This window comes from Miniopterus schreibersii (assembly GCF_964146895.1).
Source record: "Miniopterus schreibersii genome assembly, chromosome: 8".
Lineage (NCBI taxonomy): Eukaryota > Metazoa > Chordata > Mammalia > Chiroptera > Miniopteridae > Miniopterus > Miniopterus schreibersii.
The window spans coordinates 27,166,483-27,180,155 of NC_138109.1; the positions used below are offsets into that span (position 1 = coordinate 27,166,483).

General features: G+C 51.6%; 1 protein-coding gene across 5 annotated transcripts in view; it reads left to right on the plus strand.

Moving 5' to 3' along the window:
- Nucleotides 1-13,673, plus strand: part of RNF220 (ring finger protein 220) — a 211,548-nt gene that overhangs the window by 187,279 nt on the left and 10,596 nt on the right. Inside the window, exons 5-8 of one of the 5 annotated variants that reach the window (XM_081145245.1) lie at nt 425-526; nt 5,106-5,148; nt 8,549-8,592; nt 9,046-9,178. In XM_081145245.1, the coding sequence (XP_081001371.1) occupies nt 425-526; nt 5,106-5,148; nt 8,549-8,592; nt 9,046-9,178 (322 nt within the window). Of the gene's footprint in view, nt 1-424; nt 527-4,720; nt 4,978-5,105; nt 5,149-8,548; nt 8,671-9,045; nt 9,179-13,673 lie in introns of those variants that run through there. The other 4 variants (XM_081145244.1, XM_081145247.1, XM_081145246.1 and 1 more) reach the window with 4 other exon arrangements.

The window sequence follows — 13,673 nt, forward strand, 5'->3', positions numbered from 1 at the left end:
TTAATTTACTGTCTCCATAGCAGGGCTCCCACCAGCCTGTGTTAGGTGCAGGCAGTGTGTGGCCAGTATGTGGCTTTACCCCCAACCCTTCAGGGGGGGTTGCAGAGTCTCTGCTCACTAAGGGAGAACAGGGCATGTATTGTCCCTGCTCACTGGGAGTAGGCTGGGAGTGTGCCCCACTGGAGTAGGTATTAGCTAGGATCTAGATTTGGGCCCTCTCCCACCCTGAGAGTCGAGCCATCCTCTCCCATGACCACACTCCTGGGATCTGACCATATGCCTTCAGAATCCCAAGTGGTCCCTCTATCCCTCCACCCTCCTTCTCTTTGCCTCTCTCCCAAAAGCTCCATAGGAGTAGAAACTCTAGAGGACTGACTATAGGTCTCATTCCACCTGAGGCCACATGTCCTTTTTCTTCTTCCAGTCCCACCTGTTGTCTGCTTCCATCAAGAGGGAAGGAGAGTCTCCGACAGCATCACCACACTCGTCTGCGACTGATGACCTGCACCACTCAGACAGATACCAGGTGAGGAGTTGGTGGAGTGGGCATGAGAAGTAAGTTCACCTGGCTGAGGGCTTAGAGGGCATGGCTGGTGCTAGGTCCTCCCTTCTCGGGGGGTAAGAGGTGAGACCTGAGCTGTTTTTGGTTCCCTCTGTTTCTAGTGCTCCTGACTAAACCCAGAAGGCACAGGTGTCAGGGAATGTGCCTTAAATAGATAGATTTTAGAGAGAGATAGCCAAGGTCACCAGAGCTCTGAAGCACCAAGCCCCTCTGAAGCACCCCATCCAACAGGAAGTATCCTATAGGGTTTGGTTTCATGAGGAATCCAGAGACATAGCACCAATCACCTGAAGACTTCACACTTCAAAACCATGATCTCCTGAGCAAATAATGCTGCCAAACCTTGATACCGCCCCCCTGGGGGGGCCTGTGAGTGCCTTGGGGAAACGAAGGAAATAATCACACAATCCTAAACCATCAGAGAAGGAGTGGGGCCTAAGGGTAATATCCTAGCTCTGTTTTGACCTTTGTGATAGGAAGGAGAAAGAACTTCCCCCAGAAGCTTCTCCTTCTGAGAAAAGACAGGGCCCTGGTCCAAGGAACATTTATCTAAATGGCAACAGGCCTTCTCCAGCAGCCCCAGTGTGAAAAGAGATAAACAGCCCTAACTCAGAGCCCTGATCTGATGCAGAAAGACAAGGCAGCGGGCACCCATAATCTGGGGTAGAGAACCAGTGTCACCACTGGAACACGTAAAACCTTTGTTGGAATTAGAGGTGTTCTCTCTGAACACCCTTTTCTTCCAGCTGACACAGCCTGGCATCAGGGCGCAGAGCTTGGAGAGTGGAGTGGCAAGGGTGGACTGGACACCAGCTTCCACTGGCATCTCCTCCACTGGATGCTGATGCCTTTGTATGGGACTCAAACTGCACAGCTCAAAGTGCCAACCCCGAGGAGGGATCCCTGCTCTCATGAACCTGGGTTTGAGAAAGGCACCCAGTCCAGTGCCTGGGAGACATTACCCTCACCCGGACAACCCTGCTTTGAGATGGAGGAATTCTGGTCTGATATGGAGACAGGGCTCTGTTCCAGAGAGTTTCCCCCAAAGGTATAGACAGAATCCTGCCTTCAGGGACCCATCCTCTCGACTTCAGTCACCGCATTCAGCCTCGCCATCTAATGAACTCGTAAAAGAGCAGCCACCAGGCATAGGCATGGATGGCATGCTACGGCATGGCACCAAGGCCTTCTGTGATTTGGATTCAACCCGTATTCCCAGCTTTCATTCCTAATACTGCCCTATGGGCTATGCTTGCTGAATTAATGCTAACTAGTCCCTGGCTATGCCATTCCTTTCTTGCTGCTGTGTTATACACATGCTGTTTCTTCTAACAGGACTATTTTACCACCCCATCCAATTTTTATTTATCCTTTAACAACCTGCCCAAATCCCATCCCCTCCAGGAAACCTTTCTCATGACCCCGATGTGTCCCTGTTATTACCCTTATCAAATCTTGTTGTGATCACCCCTTTAGGTATGTTTTGGTTATCTACTGGTGTGTAACAAACCATCCCAAAACTTAGTGGCTTAAATACAATTTATTATACGTCATAATTCTGTTGGTTGACTAGGCCTTTCCTTACTCATGCAGCTCATTCAGCTGGAGGACTGGCTGGGCTGGAAAGTCCTAAATGGCCTCAGCACATATCTGGAAGATTGGGGGATCTTGGTTCCCTTCCCAAATGGTCTCTCTTTCTTCAGTAGGTTAGATCAGCTTCCTTACTTGGCATTCTCAGGGTAGTGTCACACCAAGAGGGCAAAGGAAAAAGCTACAAGGTGTCTTGAGGCCCAGACTCTTGAATTCACACATCACTTGGCAAAGCGTCACAAAGCTAACCCATGATCAAGGGATGAAGAGATGTAGTTCTTGATAGGAGCAAGTACAAAGAATTGTGGCCACATTTAATCTATCACAACGAGCCTGATTCTTCCACTAGACTTGGAGTCCTTCCAAGGCAAGGACCTTGTCTTATCCTTCTTTACTCCCTTCCTTTACTCAAACATTTATCTGTACTCACTCATGCTCAGCCCAGTGTCCTTGCCTTCAAGGGGTTACATTTGCAAATAGATAATTATAGCCCAGTGTTGTAAGTGCTATGACATGGGTTTAAATAAGTTTCTAGGATTGCACAATGGACAGAGGAGAAAATCAGAGCAAGCTTCAGAGGAGATAATGACTGAACAGGGTTTCAGAGAACAAGTAGGAGTTCACTTTGGTGAACAAGGAATAAATGGGACTCCAGATCAAGGCAACGCTATGTGCAAAGGGCATAGCAGTGTAACCCAGTACGATGTATCTGGGGACCTGCTATCAGTTCAGTTTTGTTAGAATGTAAAACACAAGGAAAATTGGTAGGAGGTGAAGCTGCAAAGTATCCTCGGAACTAGCTGGGTATCCCATTCCCTGATCTTTACACAATGCCTGGCGTGTAGCAGTTGTTCAATTATGTTAGATTTTTTTTTAAATCATCAAACTCAGCCTCAAAATCAGGGGGTGTTGGTTTCTTGTTTGGATTCCCGTTTACTTAGCCTCTGCTGAATAACCATTACTTAACCATTACTTCACTTTACCCTCATAGCAACTGTACAAGCTAGGATTCATTGCCCTCCAATTTATTGCTAAGGAAACAGGCCTAGAGAAAGGAAGTCACTTTTCTAAGAACACATATATTCTTAAGAGTAACAGAGTCAGGATTTGAACTTGAGTCTGTCTAGTCCTGAATTCTAGATTGTTACTCAGCCCTGCACTAGGCTCAGGGGCTTCCCTCTTATATTTCCTCCTCCCCTTCCCACTGTTATCTTCTGCATGCTAAACCCTGTTCTGGGTGACTAGTAGAGATGACCTCCCAAGAAGAAGAGACAGATATGTAAACAATCAAAATATATAAGATCAGAGGGAAGCCAAGGGATTATGAAAACTCAGAGGAGGCAACTAACCCAACCTTGAGAGAACGTGAAGTCTTCCCAGAGCCCTGCAGGATGAACAACAGTTAACCAAGCCCCGGGTATGCATAATCTAGCCCGAGCACGGGGTGCTCCAAGAACTTTAGGTAGCTCTGCGAGGCTGAGTGTCAGGAGGACAAAGGCAGAGAGCAGGAGTGCTAGAGGAAGAGTCTGTGGAAGTAGAGGCAGAAAAGGCCTGTATGCCGCCCTGCAGATCCTATCAGTAGAGAACCACTGAAGGCTTTAAAGTGGGGGAGACAGGGTCAATTTTGAACAATACAAAGATAACACTGTGTGTAGGGTGGAGGAGGGTTACAGGGATGGAGACTGGAGACCAGGCCAGATGGGAGACAGCTACAAACTTAGAAAGTTCCTAAGATTATGAACTACAGCAGTAACATCCAAGATAGGCATACCCCTGAAGGCAGACTCGGGGATGACCTGCCTACTGCCCTTGTGACTCCCACGTGGCCCCAGCCCGGAACGGTCAGCATACGGAAAACAACTGTGCATGGGCTATAATGAAAGCAGGGATCAAGTACTCTTAAGGAGAGGAAAAGAGATCCTCCGGTAGGCCCGGAGGACTGAGTAGGAGATACACAGAGGGGGACGTACGTTTCTTCGTTTTTAAGAGAACTGTAAAGGTGGACTCTGAGGCCCGGAGGAGGACCGAGCGTGAAGAGGGAGGGGGGCTCACACATGCTCACGCTCCGGGTGCGAGCACACCCGCGGACGGGGCACCCCCTCAGGAGCCGCAGCCCGGGAGTGAGGCGCCTGCCGGAGGGACGCCGAGTCCCACGGCCACCCCGTGGGCGTGCGGCGCCTGTGGGCGCCCAGGTGGCGTCGGGCAGACAGCAGAGACGCTGGGAACCCTCTCATTGCGGGCTGCGGACCGGCAGGGGTGGGGTGGAGCAGCTGGGACCGCGGCGGGACCGCCCCAGGGCGATCGGAGTTCCGACGCCTCCCCGGCAGAGAGCAGCCCGGCTGCCCCAGGCCCGCCGCACTGCGGGCGGCACCGCGGAGCCCGGCGCTGGGGGGGCGTGAGCGGGACGCGGGGACGCCGCCGCCGCCGCTAGGCGCGTAGGCTTTGCAGCGGTGGGAGGGACCCCAGGGCGGGCCCAGCTGGTTGCTCCGGGAGCGCGAGCAGCTGTTTCCTGGTCCCGGTCCGGCCGCTCCCCCATCTTGAACTTTCACCCTCAGCGCGCGACGGAGGCGGTCACGTGACCAGGGCCAACATGGCCACCGCCGCCGCTGGGAGCTGAAGTGCCGCCGCCGCCGGGCAGCCGGGGGGAATCCGCTCGCATCGCCGCCCTCGCCGGCCGGGCGGCCGCGGGGCCCGGAGCGCCGGAAGCCGGGGCTGGGACGGCACCGCCGGCGGCCGCGGGGCCCCGTTAGAGCAGTCCCCGGCGGCTATGCCGAGGGCCCGGAGCGGCCGGCGGAGCAGGGGGGCCGGCGGGAGGGAGGAAGTAGGTTTGTTTACGGGTTGTTTGGGGCGGGACAGGCCTGGACCGGGGTCGGTGCTGGGCGAGGGCCAGGACTCCAGGCCGCAGCTTACGCTCTTTTCTTTCTTTTTGCATCTGCCGGGGATCTTCCCCCAGACCTTTCTGCGAGTGCGAGCCAACCGGCAGACCCGACTGAATGGTGAGTCTTGCCCGGCCCCTCCCTCCGCCCCACCCCCGGCCTCCTCCCTCCCTCGCTGCCTGCAGCTCCTGACTTTGCCTGAGTCTTTTGCACATTAGGGCCCATTGGCTTCGTAGCAAGCACAGTGCCTGAGTATGTGCCAACCAGGGTGGCCGCCCTCAGTTTCCCCGTCTGTCTAATGGAGGTTATGGATCCCAACTTTTGCCCAAGCCTCTCTAAAGGCCTTGAAGAACCCTGGGGGACAATAAGTGCCAGAGAATGAGGAACAAGCTACACAATTCCACTCGGGAGCTCAGCTTTGAATTTGCAAACTGCTGGGACCTCACTGTACAAGCCGGCAGGGCGCTGAGAATGTTTTTCTTCCAGTTTTTAATCAGTGCCCAGTAGTGTGAATACAGCCTCTCTGCTGAGACTTGACAATGCAGTGAGATCTGGAGTTCCCACGGCAACAGGAACTAACTCATCCCAGGGCTCTTTGAGTTATCAGTCGGCCCACATTTCACAAAGGTGATCAGCGTGGGCTCGACAGTTCTTAGAGGCCTTCTCTGAAAGCGCACCCTGTATGCACTACCTGGCAGCCCCCCCCCCCCTTTTGGATTCAAACCTCTGGAGCATTCCTGTTTGCTGAACACAATTGAATGATCCTGGCTTTTTGTACTGACTAGGGTGTGGTATGTCTGGGGGTTTACTGTAAGGGGCTTAGGGTCTCTGGGCCGGCTGGTAAATGATCCCCAACTCCTGCCACTTAGTTTCTGCTGCCAGGCTGAGCCTCATTCTGGGAAAGGAGAAGCATTCATTATGGGCTGGCACCATGTTAAGCATCATTGTAACACCTCTAAGAGGAAAGTGTTAACACACGTTTTGTAGATAAGGAAACTGAGGCTGGCAGAGGTGACACTGATTTGTTTAAAATGACTCAGCTGGGATGTAACTGAGCCATGATTTAAACTGAAGTTTGTTTAAATCCAAAGCCTGGGCTTCTCCAACCATGCCATGCTTCCTCCGTGGCAAATCCTTTGACTTTACCTGCTCAGAGATCACTTCTGAGTAGGGAGCAAAACTTTCCCTACCACACTTTGGTTATTTTGGCAAGAAATAACCAAACCTACCTTGTTTACCTGAGAATTTCCAGGTGATGTTTAATCTTAACATCAAGGTGCTTTCCTGGGACTACAAGGAATCTTCTAGTCTGGGTGGCCTGGGCAAGGAAAGTATCCAGTATCGTGCCCTCTTTGGCAATTCTGTGAGATTCATTTCTTTATTCAGTCATCAAACAGTGTTTATCATAGTCCCATTCTTACTAGAGAAACACTCTCTTGGGCTCTAGGCATTCCCAGGGCTCTAGGTGAAGGACCTTTATATTCTCACACTGCTTCATTCAGGCTTCTAGCACTCTGAGTCCCTTACTCCATGCCTCTCTGATATCTAGCATCCCTTTTCCAGCCCAGCCCTGGATCTACAGCAGCGATTTTCAACCTTTTTCATCTCATGGCACACATAAACTAATTACTAAAATTCTGTGGCACAAAAAAACATATTTTTTTGCCAAGCTGACAAAAAAATAGGTTTAATTTTGATTCATTCACACTGACGGCCATTGTTGTGTTGACTGTGGTTATTTTTTTATTTAACAACCTAGGAGAAAAGAGGTCAGTACCCCTGACTAAATAGTAAGGTATTACATGTTTTAAAAATTCTTGCAGCACACTGGTTGAAAATTGCTGCTCCAGAGTGTCAAGGTGGCTTTACCCTGAGATTCCAAGGGTTAGGGCAGTCAAGGCAAAGAAATCTAGATCTTTGGCCACAAAATCAAGTGGGGCACCACAACATGATCACATCTATAGCAAAAGCACAGGAAATTGAAGAGATGGGCCAGGCTACAGACCAAGGTTTCTGAACTCCATGCTCAGTCCTGATGTGATAGTGACTTTCCTATTGATTTTGGTCTTTCTAGGACTACTGTGTTTTGGAGTTGGAATAACTCCCTGCCTCAGACCTTCAACAAGCAGGAGCTGGGCCCCAAGCATATATTCTTACTGTCCTAGCACACTCACAGGATCAATCTTTATTGATGCTGATCAGTCAAGGGGACTCTTAGGACAGGAGAGCATTCTAGGCTATGGTTTCTTATCATTCCTTTGCCCCTTTTTCACTACTTTAAGAGTTCCTTGATCTCTGGGTCTTGAATTTCTTGATCTGTTAAAATGAGCAAAAACACTACCTTCATTAATGCACCCTACCTTCAGGATATAGAATTAAATGATCTACCTTGTATAAGGTATTTGGCTCTGAACCTAACACAGCTAAAGTTTTAAATTGTAACATGTTAATTCTCACCTGTGTCACTTCTCAACTGTGCCCCCCTCCATAAACTGCATTCATGAGCTTCCCCCCAGGATCAGTGTCCATGAGAAAGTTCTTCCTGGCCTTTCGGTGGGGAACCTTTCCCTCCTTGACTACCTCCTCCTTCCCCTCACCCCAATCCATCTGATCTCAGAGTGGTTACCTCTGCTTCTACGGTGGCATCCAGGGAGGGGCTAGAGGGGAAAGTCCCTGGTTTTGACCCCTTCCTGCTTCTGTGACAGGAGGGCTGCAGAGAGGGATTAGTGAGCTAATTAGAAATGATTGCATATCTCAGCATTAATTAGCAGTGCTGTGGGCTTGCAGTGTGCACTTTGGAATTGAGCCCCCTGCGGGACAACATGGCAGGCAGCCCTCTGCCTCAGGGGCTTGCCAGCCCCTCTGCACTGATTAGAAATGATGGAACAGGTTTGGATAGGCACAGTAAGGGCTGCCTTCTCAAGGTCCTATGGGCCTTCTGACTCAGATTCTCTGTATCTTTATGACTATGCCTCGTTCTCTTCTTCCGTAAAATGGGACCAACGAACGTAAGAGAAATAACTTCCTGGGATGATTCTAGGTAAGACACTTAAGGACTCTTGGCCCAGGAACAAAGTGGGTTTAATCTGATGAGTTAAAAACAGGCTACATTAGGCCCTCAGAAGGACCTTGAGTTCTAGCCAGATGTTCTCTAAAGTTGTATATCTTGACACCAGAAAAGCCCATGATCTTGGTCTTCTGGGGAAATACCTAGCAACATAGAGTGTTTTTGCTCATTGGACTTCTTGAACTCTGCAGGTAGGGAGGTATGAATTGAGCTTGAGCCAACCAAGGTCAGTAGACAGTTCACTGGCCAAACTCCATTCTCCTCCCCAGGTGCTCTTGGCAAGTCCCAGTCCCCAAGGGAGAAGAAGGTGCTGAATAATGAGGGCCAGATCAGGCACTGAACAAAGGGGCTAATGGCTGGCAGGAGGTCAGGATATATCAGCTCCACTGGGACCTTGGGCGCTACAGTAACCATGTGCCTGTTCTGTGCTTTGTTTTCGGTTTCTCCATGCAGCTCGGATTGGGAAAATGAAACGGAGGAAGCAAGATGAAGGGCAGGTATGTCCCCTGTGCAACCGGCCCCTGGCAGGATCGGAGCAGGAGATGAGTAGGCATGTGGAGCATTGCCTTTCTAAGGTAGAGGGGCCATCACCACCTACCCCACCCCACCCTTCCACCCTTCCCCTGACACTAGCTGCTGACTGCCCCCAGGTCTATGGGCTGTTGGGGTCTCCATGTGGTCTCAGCAGCTTCTTCCACTCTATTCTTCGCTCTCTTCCTTTGCTTTCTCTCTCCCACTCCTCCCCTGGGGTGCCAGTGGAAAATGATCGGGAAGAGGCCCAGGTCTTTGACCTCTAGATTGGTTTACTTCACAGGAACCTAGAGCTGAGGTTGACATACCACAGCTGGGTGCCAGGGTTATGCCTTCCTTGCAGGCTTGTAGGGGGTGGGAGGTGGGGGGGTGGATAGGAATGGCCTGGGACCCGCATGATCCTGCTCTGCTCTTCACAGAGGGAAGGCTCCTGCATGGCTGAGGATGATGCCGTGGACATCGAGCATGAGAACAGCAACCGCTTTGAGGAGTATGAGTGGTGCGGGCAGAAACGGATACGGGCCACCACTCTTCTGGAAGGTGGTTTTCGAGGTACAGGCAGCTGACACCTAGTCAGTGGCACTCTGGTGTCCAAGCCTATATGGGGTATCCATCTGTTGGGAGCCAAGAGGCCGGGGCTGGTGGCCGGTCATCCATTCCACCACATGGGAACTGCTGCTGGCAGGGCGCCTTTGTGACTGTGCTGCCTGCCTGTGATGTGCATATTAAAATGGAAGTATTTGGGTGGGGAAATGGAATTGTGAGGCTGCAAGCTAGGAGTGACGAGGGGGGCTCTCGGCCTCGGGTGATACATTGAAGGTGACAGCCAAGCCGCGTTAGCACCTGCATAAAATATTAAAGGGACGGTTATGCATTTATCACTCCATCCCTCTTAAGGCTGATAAATGAGAATCCAGCAACCTGATGTACACCTCCAGCACTGGGGGCCCTGAGGGCTTCCAGCGAACACATTGGATTTTCCTCCTCCTCCTCCTCCTCCACTCCAGCCCCACGTCAGTTACAGAGGAGAGAGTGAGTTATGGCAAAATTTGACCTCCCATGAGCTTCATTGGTGAATCTAATTTTAGCTCTGTTCCCATCCCTTCTCCATGGGTCCCTCTGCCCTGAAGCAAGAGGGGCCTGGGCCCAGCTGCTCCCTGCTTCCCTTGGGCTCTCCCCAGTTGCTGCAGAGAGGTCTGCAGGGCCCTGACCAGTTCCATTGCCCTCCCAGCTCCTTGGAGGAATATGGTGTGGCCCAGTGGAAGTTCCCCACTCGCACCAGGTCAGACTGGTGCCCAGGGTCAGTGTCCTTTTGTCACACTCTCCTGCCTTGGGCAGGGGAAGAGGGAGCTATCTGCCTCCTGGCCTCTAGCTCCTCTCTCTTTCTGTACTCAAGCACAGCTGGCACTACAGCTTGTGGTCATTAAGGGAGCCAGTCTGTTTCCCATCTGCCTCCAGTTCTCTGGGCATCACCCTTGGGAATACTGTGCCTGGTCCCTGGGGAATCTTATAGCAGCTGGGAAGAGAGAGGGTCCTGCCTCTTTGGGGCCCTGCTACTGGGGCTGGGGCTGAGGTCTGGGCTTCATGGTGCTGTCCAGTACAGACTGGCTACACGAAGGGGCTCCAAGCCCAGGTGAGACATTATGCCTGTGGGCTTCTCTCACATTACTCAAGTGTTTGGAGACAAGCCAAAGTATAAATCAGGAAGGTTGATCAGACCAAACTGGTTCCCAAGCCTAAGCATTGATCTAGGGAATGTTCATTTGACATTTCACTCCGGTCCTGCCCTAGAGGATGAGCAGCAAAGCACAAGATCCTGTGAACTGTACACAGGTGGCGGCCCGTGCAGGGTCAGTTCCACGATGCTGCTCTGAGTTCATTCTGTTGGCTGCTACAAATATTCACATCTTCCATTGCTGTGGCAACTTCTTAGGTTTCTTGGCACAGAACTGGACCTGATGGCTTCTGGGCACCAGACAGGGCTTAAGGGGATAAAGCTGCATAGGGCCTGATGATTTGACAAAGTAGTTCCCCTGTGCTGGGATGCACTTACAGAGCGGGTCTGAGGGGCTCTTAGGCCCTGGGCGGGTGTCAGTTTTCCCTGAGTGTTTACACTGTGAGGTTGCTCCTTTCAAGAATTCCTGAGGGGAGTTCAAAGGGGGCTTTTCTTTGAGCGATTTGGAGAGCGAGAATGAGAGTGAGACTTGAAGAGGGAACAGGGGCCGGAGGTGCCTTTATCTGCAGAGAATTGCTCCAGCTTTCCTGATAGAAGATGCTGCCGTCTCTTAAACAGCTTAGTGCAGTCAAAAGACAGGCAGACTTGAAAGGCTGTTTTACAGTGAGATCAGCAGGGGCCACAAGGCAGAGAGCTGGGCACAGTGGAGCAGAGGAGGCTGAGGCTCCTCAGTGGGGGGGGTGAGGGCTATCAAAGGAAGCCCTGGCTCATCCTGACTGCCTCTGCCCCCAAACCCTGTCTACAGAAGCTGACCATCTGTCAGTCTACCCTCCCTGACCAGGACCAATAGGCCCCAACTCTTGGGGGGTTGGGTGTGGCCCCGCCAGGCGGGCTGGTGTCAGTGCACCGCATTGATCGCCTGCCGGGCGGGCCGGGCAGCAAGCCGGGCAGCGCGTGCTTAATGTGATTGAAAGGCAGTTAAAATGGCGGTGACCTTTTCAGGAGGAATTAGATTGCCTGCCAAGACCGGTTAGAGGGAGTGATAACGCCAGCTGAAGAAGCTGCCCAGCCGACTTCAGAGAGAGGGAGCAAAAGCAGGATGAGCAGGCGAGCAGTGAGGCCCATTTAAGCTGTGCTGTGCCTGCTGACAGAACAGAGATTGCTGTCCTTGTTAGATATGAAAGAATTGAAGAATTGCAGATAAGTTCCTGTATCTGATCATCCCCTACCCCTCCTCCCAGACCAGGGCCCCTTCGTCATCCTCAGTAAAGCTTCCCACCAGGCCCACTGGGGGCTGGTCTGATGGAACAAGGTTACCTGGAATGTAATCAGCTAAGGAGCCAGTGGGCAAGCAGGAGTTTTGGTGGAGACACTTGGCTGAGGGGAGCAGGCCTTGGAGATAGGACCTGTGGTTACTGAGGGTGAGGCCCAGGTAGCTCAGATCCGGGAGTGCTGGGAATTGGTATTTTAGGACAAAATGAAGAACCAGACAGAGCAGGAAAGCACCGAGATACGTCCAGCCGGAAATAGATCTTTAAGAGACTAAGGAAAATAGGTAAAGATGTCAAGAGAGCAAGTTGGAAGAAACTTTCAGTGTCTAGGAAACACTCCGGCATTCCAGTCTTAGAAGTCCTGGGCTGCTGATTGTCTTCTTGGGTTTGCTAACCTCCTGCTGCTGTTTCTTCCCACCCAGAGTTATAATTGCATACAGGGTGGCACACAGCCTAGTGCTTCACCAACGTTCCCCTAAAAGAACTCAGCAGTTAGAGGAGAAAAAGACATTCTTTTGGGCACCAAGCCAGCACTGGGCAGAGCAAGGGGTTTCTTGGCTAGAGCAGCAGGCCACAGGGAAACCTAATCATACAGCCCTTGGGGCAAACCTACTCCTACCTGTAGTCAATGAGATATATGATGAGCGAGCCACACCTTTACCCATTTCCTGTCTCTAACTCCTGGGTTCTGGAGAAGAGGCTTAAGGTGGTGAGCTTTGACCCCTCCCCTGTATAGGTTGCCAGGGAAAGTTCAGTTTTGAGGAACCAGTAGCTCATCGTAACTGAAATGGACAGGCTGGAGAGAGGACATCGGAATGGTTGGTTTCAGATAAGATGACAATAATTGGGGGCACATGAATGGCAAGGTGGAGGAATTTCCCAGGAGGCTGCATAGGAAATGGAAGGTGCTGCAGCTGTATCTTTGAACCCTGAAGGGCAATGCATTGCTAGAATCCAGCATTGAGCCCCTTTGAATCAAACAGGTGGAAAAAGGGTACTAAGAGAACCAGCTGTGCGGGGCCTTTGCCCTGTCCAGATCCTGGCCGAGGAACTGCATCTTTCTCGACCGTCTTAGCTTTAGGCTGGTTCCAAGTAGCCTGAATGAAGTACCATAGAGCAGACAGGCAAGGCAGCTTAGGTACAGATTTTTTTAACTAGTTATTGCTTGATAAAATTTCAGAGCCAGGTTATGAGTCAAAGGGGTGAGAGGTATTATGAGTCCAAGGGCATAGAGAAATAGGCCTTGTCCTAGCTGTTGTCTCCTTTGACATGTTGGTTTCTAAAGAATGGGAGCCCTGGGTGCTAAAAATGTCCCCCAGCACAGCCCTGCTGCTTGGTCCAGTCAGTAACAGGTGTTGGAATAGCCAACTGCTGGAGGCAGTCTTGGAATGGAGAGGGTTAGGGCTGCTGCCTTCTAACTCCTTACCACCTTTAGTTACAACTGTTGCCTGGTGGGAGGGGTTGCAGAGGTGGCCAGGAGCAGGGCACCTTCTGTCCTCTGTGATGAATGACGGGATTTAATCGCCTTTGGGAACACAATTGTTAAGCTGGGACAGAGGGAGTGCAGGCAGCAGGAGCAGGTATCAATGGTTTTAAACGGCGTCTGTCTCTACGCGTCTCTCCTGACGTGAGGCAGTGAAACGCGTTATCGAGGAGGCCCGGAAAGTGGCTAAGTGCGTTTGACACACGCCAACTCCCTGCCTCCACACTGGATAATTGCATTGTCAACTGTTCAGCGAGGTGGCAGGTGACACTGCAGGCCGATTGATTGTCCCGCATCGCAGCTCCCCAGACTGTCAGCTCCCCAATCGATGGCGTTTACACAAGACACCGTAACTGCATCTGTAACTAATTCCAGTGTAAAACTCTCCGGAAGCTGCTGCCCCTGCCCGCCTCTCCCCCCCACCCACCCCCAACACACACACACACACACACTTTGGAGAGCACAGACCTCTGGAGGGACCCAAGACTTTCCTTTCTCCCAGGCTCCAGTTTTGTTGGGAGCAGTAGGTGAGGAAATCAATGGCTCCATTTTTGTGGGTTTCAGGTTCCAAGACATTACAGCCCCCAGTAAACGGGCATCTCCAGTTTCTCAATAGAT